Raw genomic sequence first — 8314 nt, forward strand, 5'->3', positions numbered from 1 at the left:
ACGTTTGCTTAAAGCAATCATATCTGGACAAAACCTACCAATTCTTATTAAAATGTATTAAAATATAAGCATTAATACCGAGGGGTATTAAACGATCAAATTTTCCAAGAAGCGCTGGCGCGCTTCATGGATTTGCTCGCCTACCTTTACCCTTACAAGTTCACACTCTATGAACATAACCAAAATGCGATAATCCTCAAACTTTTACAGAGTTATCTGGAGCAAGCACGTCTCTAGTCTTTAGAGTACTAGTACTTAGTAAACCAGTACTAAGCAGATACATTCGCCAGTAATTGACAACTGCCCTATTTGAAACAGCGGTAGGGGAAGAATGGCCGTAGAAATCATTTCGTGACCAATCTCCACGAAAGTATCTGGCCCGCCCGGGAATCGAACCCAGGCCGCCTGCGTGCCAATCTGACGCGCAACCGACTGAGCTAGCCGGCGAAACAGTTACACAACCAGCAAAATCCATGTAAAGTGTGGTTAGGTTAGCTGTTTCTGTTACTGCTAGTTACGACGACGACGACGACGACGACGACGACGATGATGATGATGATGATGATGATACTTTTGTCACTTCCAATATTAGGTTAATACAATGTATTTGAGTTTGAAAAAAAGTTTACACATCGGCAGACTATTTCATTTATTAAGAAATACATAATTTATGTACCATATACGTAGGCCATTTTCATTTTATGAGTTTTTTTGGTATGTACCAAATACGTTTTGGCGAGCATAGAAAAACTTATTCCAACCGAATATGGTACAATGTTTGTACCATATTCGGTCGAAAATTGTACCATATTCGGTCCGAATATGGTACATTTGTACCATTGTACCATATTCGACAGAATATGGTACATTTGTACCATATTCGTTTTTGTACCAAATACGGTCCAACAAGGCTCTGTGCCCAAACATGAGGCATTTTTGACGGTTTTAATGGTCATGTCATTGTCAACGGCAACAACTAAACTAAAACGTCTGAAGTACGCACGTTGGAGACTGAGCGTATGTCTGGTCTAGGCCTCATAAATATAGGGTAGTAAATGCCGAGTAGACAAGTTGGCATTCCAACGAAACAGACGTATAGAGGTCGTTGTTTTTTTTTTAATTTAAAATTTACTGAATACGGAAGATTTGTTGCTATAACATCAGTTTGGAGGTCGCAAAATAACTTTAATGCCAAAAAATTCGATTATAAATTTTAAAAAAAAACACGGTTTTATGGAATATGTAACGTACTTGTTCATTTTACATATTTTAGAATTAATAAAGAGTTTGAAATCATCACCAATATGTTGTCAATATAACCTCTAGATAGTCACAAAATGCCAGGATAGCGCTTTCTCTTTCTGTTCAAAACTTTTCTTTGGGGAGCATGCCCCCGAACCCCCTTAGTTAAGGAGTACTTATCAAAATAGCTCAGTTACGCCCCTGACAATTATATACAAAAATGTACCTGTATACATGTATGCATATTTGTGTTAAATATGCATAACATTTTCACTTTAAACTTGCTTCTTTACATGCACAGAAAGTTAGCGATTTGCTCTCTGGTTGTCCTAATCGAACCGATCGTAATAATATAGTACAATGTATATTACTAGTATTAGTAATTAGAATATGACCGTGGTCGAATTTGTTTACGCCAGACACACAAAAGAACCAGGTTTGCTTCTAGAACTGAAGCATCTTTAGTATTTATGCATTTTCCACCGGTTTGTAAATGATTAATATACATCCAGATGGGCAACAATAAATAAATACAAATAAGATTATTTAGCATTAGGTTTATCATCATATCGTACTATGTCGAGTTCCTGTGCTCATAAAGGTTTAACTCTTCTGTTAAATTTCTTCAATGGACTTGGCCAGCTTCCATTTATAGAACTGTTCAATTTTGAGGAAATCTGGCAGTAAAGAGACTTGTAACACTGCACCAAAAATCAGCTGACATGAAAGCATGCAAATATTTTTTTTGATTGGATTTTACGTCACACCGACACAGTATAGGTCATTTGGCGACGTTCCAGCTTTACTGGTGGAGGAAGACCTCAGGTGCCCTTCCTTGCATTATTTCAGGCATGAAAGGGCACCTGAGTAGAACCAGCTAGCTGGATAGCTTTCTCACATGAAAGAATCCAAAGTCCCTGTCGGAATTCGAACCCACAGCGGTGAGGGGCAAGTGGTTTGAAGTAGCATGCAAATAGTCCAAGTTCATAAAATGATAATACTTCAAACTAACAAACTGCATAATATTATGTGTAATACATTGTATAGTAGGTATTTAAAGATCAAGGAAGAAATTGATATTTCATACTTTTAATAATAATATCATCAAAAACATGTTATCTTACAGAACACACTCTGGTGACATATGAGAAAAAATTACACAGTCTATTCAAGATTTTTCAAGCTTTTGGATTTATGAGCTTTTTAAAAAGTATGCTTTGATCTCAATATTTATGTAAAAAAAAACCAACTACAGTCACTCAATATTTGTCAGAAAATAACTAGTCACTAAAAAATAAGAAAAATACTCCCACAATTCGTCTTAAGATCTACAGTAATGTCAACAAAAGAGTGCTAAAATAATGTTTATTAAATATTTATATTAAACAACTTTTGCCATATTGATTTATATTAGATGTGTTTAAAAACCATGTATAAAATTCTACACTGTAAATCCCTGCATCTTTCTTATTTCTAAATACATTTCATATTTCTTATATGTTTTTCCAAGTTCGAGAAAGTTTCACAATGCAACATTTTAGTGCAGTCTCCATGCATTTACTTACCATTGAGACTGTGAAAAATGTTTTAAATCTACATACTTAAACATAATTATATAATCATTTTAATAGAATAAGCACACTATGACTGTCACAGCCATGATACAAATATGTTATAACATCCTTTCTTCTATAACATTCCATTCATGTATCCAAATGAATACAAATGTGTATATATATATTTAATGTTAAATTATGTGTCAGATTCCATGTATGAAACTGCTTACACAGCATATTTTATACTGTGTAATGAAGCAATCTATGCAAGTTTGAGAGATTACCACAATCTTTTTGTAGTGTTGCCTCATTTACTAAGTCACACCAGCTCATCTCTATGCAACAATTTATCATTTATCTTAAATATCCTATACTATTGTTAAATTCATCATTTCCCCATTGTTTGCATGGCAGCCGCAGTTGGATCGTCCACGTTTAACATTTGATGTTCCTGAAATCTTTCAGATATCCTTTGTGTGGTTTTTAATGTCTTCTCTAAACAGTTTAATGAACAAGAATTCTGAAAGACGACAAAAATAATTATAATAGAATTATGATGATAAAAACATCTTTAACTCTATACTTTAAACAGATGTTAAATATAATAATACAGCATGAACATCTTGTTTGATTTCTTATCATTTATATTAATATTTAACAAGGCCTTAAATTCCTCACTTTTTTAAAACAGAAACTCTGCTGCATTTCTAATCCTCATTCAAAATAAATGTATTTTTCTTGATTTTTGAAAGCATTGTATATTTTTTTGTTTTTGTTTTTTTTTCAAAACCTGATTTTAACACATTATTTGGTCATAACTCGGTGGTCAATCCATCTAACTGGCTTTCCTGGATAACTAACCAGTAATTACTAATTACACCACATCTAACTGACTTTCCTGGATAACTAACCAGTAATTACTAATTACACCACCAATGATCAGCTACTAACCCAACATAATTTCTGAATCAGCAAAATAAAATCCCATCCAAGAGAAGACAGATTTACATTTCACCAACCCATGTCCTGATCCTACATTTTTTACCAGCAATTCATCAGTTGTCCCCTAAAGATAAAGCTGCAAACTTCATATCATACGAGGGCTGATTGATAAATTTGCCGAATTATCCTCTAAAAATCTAATTACTTTATTGAATTACATGAAAACTCGAATAGAGGTAAACCAAAAAGTTTGCAATTACATTTCCATATTGCTGAATAAATATCAATTATACAAAATAATACAATCCCGCGCCCGCCAATTTATCAATCAGCCCTCGTATATCTATTCATCTCTAGATTACAAAGACATAAAATCTTACCTCAGAATTTAAAATATTTTTGGTGGTAAAGTCTGAAATACAGTCATTGAAGCATTTTTCTGTTATCCTATTATACTGTGTGAGGAATTCCCTGAACTGAAAAATAAAAGCAACATAAAAATACATTTTTGTATATCAATTTTGCAACATAAAAATACATTTTTGTATATCAATTTTGAAATATTATATCATGGAGAAAAAATGAGGATCATAAAAAGAATCATTGTCATAAGAAAAATACTAATTTGATAAAAGGTTAAAAAAAAATGTTTCCATAGGTCATGGATGCTTCAACATTCCACTATTTTGTCTACAGTCTACAGACCAACAGCATGATGGATGGGCAGACAAGGGAAAACCTATACCATCTCTCTTCCAAAGCTCTTCAACAATAAAAAGCCTTAGATAATTACCACAGAAGTAAGTAATTGTTGTTGGGTTTTAAATCACACTAACTCTGAACAGGTCATATGGTGACTTTCCAGCTTTACTGGCGGAGGAAGACCTCAGTTGCCAGACTGCCCCTCTATGCATTATTTCAGGCAGAAACAGGCCCTCGAGTGGAACCACCAACATTCCTAACTGGATAACTTTCTCACATGAAAGAATCCACAGACCTTGGGGATACAAAGGTGGTGAGAGGAAAGTGATTTGAAGTCAACATCATTAACCACTTAGCCATGGATGCCAAAAGTTAATTATTAATTCAAGAACTGATTTATTATAAAAATAACATACTGGCTTCATGCTTTCTTCAATCTGTTGAGGTGTTGCCATACCTTGTTGTAATGTTGCCATCCTGCAAAATCCAAATATTTGAAATAAGTTAATATGGCGTTAACCTGATATCAGGGATTCATTTGTTGATATTTTCTCTTCATATTCTGTATATTAGCAAGGAATTTTTACAATACATTTAAACCTAGTCATTCTTTTAACAGACATATACAATGTTCACTAACCTTTTTAACATTGTCAGCACAGAATGAGTGCAGTTTATTGTATATTTTTCTCTTTTTCTTGTGTGTGTTTTGTAAAATCTTTCAACAAGTTCTTAACGCCTAAAAATCTTTATCCAACAACTTTTACTAACATGTTCAATTTTCAGGGTCTTGTCAATATTTTTTCGTTCCTACAAGTTCTTTCACATGGGTGATACTATTGGGTTAACACATGTTTGTCCCTGTTATAACGTCTGCAGAGTCCTGAGGAACACTAGCTCTCGAACGGTTCCGTGGACTCTGCTGACTTTATAACACGAAATAAACGTAAGTTGACGCTATTATAGCATAAAATTTTAAAACAGATTCATAATGTACATTGAATACAAAACACATACATTAAATCCTTGTGCTTGGATGGTTTTTAACCAATTCTACATGTTTTACGTATGCATTTTATTTTTCAGGGCCAACAACTTGGGAAATACAAATGCTCAGAACCGAATGAAATTTCAAATTTTAATTGATTTAACATTAGAGATTTATTAACTCAAGAAAAAACATTATTACTTTACCCAAGTCAAAACATGACACTCAGAAATACCTAGAATGATTTCAGATTGACAGTAGAAAAAAGATCAGTGACATCAGAAACGTTTTTTTTTTCAACACACAAGTTTATAAACAAGAGGGCCATGATGGCCCTGAGGTCGCTCACCTGTATATAGGCCCCCCAACCCCCCCCCCCCCCAACGTTGCAGGGCCAATTTAACCCAAGGGCTATTATTTGCAAAAACTTGGTTGACACCCATAAGAAGATGTTTCATGCTAAACATCTAAGCTCTAGCTCATTGGGCTTTTTCAAAGAAGATTTTTTTAAAGTTTTTACTATACACATATAGTTAAAAACAATGACACCCCTGGGGCCGGGCCAGTTTTGACCCCAGGGCTTTTATTTGAACAAACTTTGTAGATACTTACTAGAAGATGTTTCATGCTTTATATCTAAACTCTAGCTATTTGGGTTTTTTCAAAGAAGATTTTAAGTTTTTGCTATACACATATAAAGAAAATCAATGACCCCCGGGGCGGGGCCAATTTTGACCCCAGGTCTTTTATTTGAACAAACTTTGTAGACACTCACTAAAAGATGTTTCATGCTTAATATCTTAACTCTAGCTATTTGGGTTTTTTCAAAGAAGATTTTTTAAGTTTTTGCTATACACATATAAGGAAAATCAATGACCCCCGGGGCGGTGCCAATTTTGACCCCAGGGCTTTTATTTGAACAAACTTGGTAGACACCTATTAGAACATGTTTGATGCTAAATATCTTAGCCATAGCTCTTTGAGTTCTTTAAAAGAAGATTTTTTAAGTTTTTACTATATGCATATAGGGAAAATCAATGACCCCCCGGGCGGGGCCAATTTTGACCCCAGGGCTTTTATTTGAACAAACTTGGTAGACACTTATTAGAACATTTTTCATGCTAAATATCTTAGCTCTAACTCTTTTGGTTCTTTAAAAGAAGATTTTTTAAGTTTTTACTATATGCATATAGGGAAAATCAATGGCCCCCCGGGGCGGGGCCAATTTTGACCCCAGGGCTTTTATTTGAACAAACTTGGTAGACACTTATTAGAACATGTTTCATGCTAAATATCTTAGCCATAGCTCTTTGAGTTCTTTAAAAGAAGATTTTTTAAGTTTTTACTATATGCATATAGGGAAAATCAATGACCCCCCGGGGCGGGGCCAATTTTGACCCCAGGGCTTTTATTTGAACAAACTTGGTAGACACCCATTAGAACATGTTTCATGCTAAATATCTTAGCTCTAGCTCTTTGGGTTCTTTAAAAGAAGATTTTTTAAGTTTTTACTATATGCATATAGGGAAAATCAATGACCCCCCCCCCCGGGCGGGGCCAATTTTGACCCCAGGGCTTTTATTTGAACAAACTTGGTAGACACTCACTAGAAAATGTTTCATGCCAAATATCTTAGCTCTAGCTCTTATGGTTTTTTAAAAGAAGATATTTAAAGTTTTTTTCTTTCGGTTGCCATGGCAACCAGTTCTACATGAAATTAAATTCTTTGAACGATTTTTAAAGGTGACCACCAAAGGAACATTCCTGTGAAGTTTGGATGAAATTGGCTTAGTGATTTATGAGGAGATGTCATTTAAAGTAAAAGGACGGACGCCGGACGAAAAGCGATCACAAAAGCTCACCCTGTCACTTTGTGACAGGTGAGCTAAAAAAAATCAGGCACTAAACATTATTCTTTTAAAGAAATATAAAGGGCATTTATCAATATAAACATCAATAAAACAACATTTTCTCATATTCATTTTGTGTGATCTTGTTTTGTAAGTTAATCGGAGGGTTAAACTGAATGACTGATATTTGTTTACATTGACAACTGTCCATTCCTTCTTAAAAAGGGCGACAGCCATGTCTATATGCCAAATTTCCGGCATAGTTACTTGAATGCTGCTCGCTGTTATGCGATTGAGGTCCTCGATCAATAATTTCAATATAACAAGAGTGCATGGCTCTTTGGCCAACAGGCCAAATCATCATTTTTTTTGTTTGCTTACTGGGCCCTGTATGTATTGCGCATAGGCTATAACAAGAGCGTGTGACTGTGTTAACACATGGTTCTGGTTCGGTTATAACATGGGCAAAAGCTGGAAATTAGCAGATTTTATGCTGTAATGTAAAGTATACCTTTACTGACGGAGGAAGACTTAGAACTATCTACTATCTGTCTTCCTTTAATGTCAAACCTTTTGCAGGGATGTAGACATTTATGCATGTTAAATTAAGAGGAAATTAAAGTGTTGTTTTAAAAGAGGATGAAAGAAGAATTATATAAATTTATGTTAAAAATGGGGGCTTGAATGTTAAAAACAGGTGTCCCTCAGTGTATTATTTCAGGCACACATGGTCATGATGTTCTGTCGGGTTATGGATAGCTTCCTCACATAAAAGAATCAAAAGTCATAAAGAAAATTTGAACCTTCAGCGGTGAGGATTAAGTGGTTTGGACCATTTGACCATGGACGCCCCTGAAAAGTGATCCTACCTTCGCCATGGTCAACTCTCAATAACTTTTATCATAATAGTGAGCTCAAAGAGCAGGCCTTAAGGGCACAAAAGTGAGCTTTACAGTAACCGGTGTACCTGCTAGATAGTTAAGGCTTTCAAAGCTTCCGACAGAAGTACTGCAAATTATGGGTAATTGATTAAT

General features: G+C 34.7%; 1 protein-coding gene across 1 annotated transcript; it reads right to left on the reverse strand.

The window, feature by feature from the left end:
• Positions 1-2593: 2593 nt before the first annotated feature.
• On the reverse strand, positions 2594-5014 carry LOC132757255 (mitochondrial import inner membrane translocase subunit Tim9-like). The gene is made up of 3 exons (XM_060748474.1): positions 4859-5014; positions 4121-4216; positions 2594-3318 (listed from the first exon to the last, which is right to left on the reverse strand). The coding sequence occupies exons 1-3, from the start codon at positions 4916-4918 to the stop codon at positions 3187-3189; spliced, it is 288 nt and encodes a 95-aa protein (XP_060604457.1). The 5' UTR covers positions 4919-5014; the 3' UTR covers positions 2594-3186.
• Positions 5015-8314: the final 3300 nt, after the last annotated feature.

This window comes from Ruditapes philippinarum, unplaced genomic scaffold (genome assembly GCF_026571515.1).
Source record: "Ruditapes philippinarum isolate M1 unplaced genomic scaffold, ASM2657151v2 ctg770_1_1_1_1, whole genome shotgun sequence".
In the NCBI taxonomy this organism is placed as follows: Eukaryota; Metazoa; Mollusca; class Bivalvia; order Venerida; family Veneridae; genus Ruditapes; species Ruditapes philippinarum.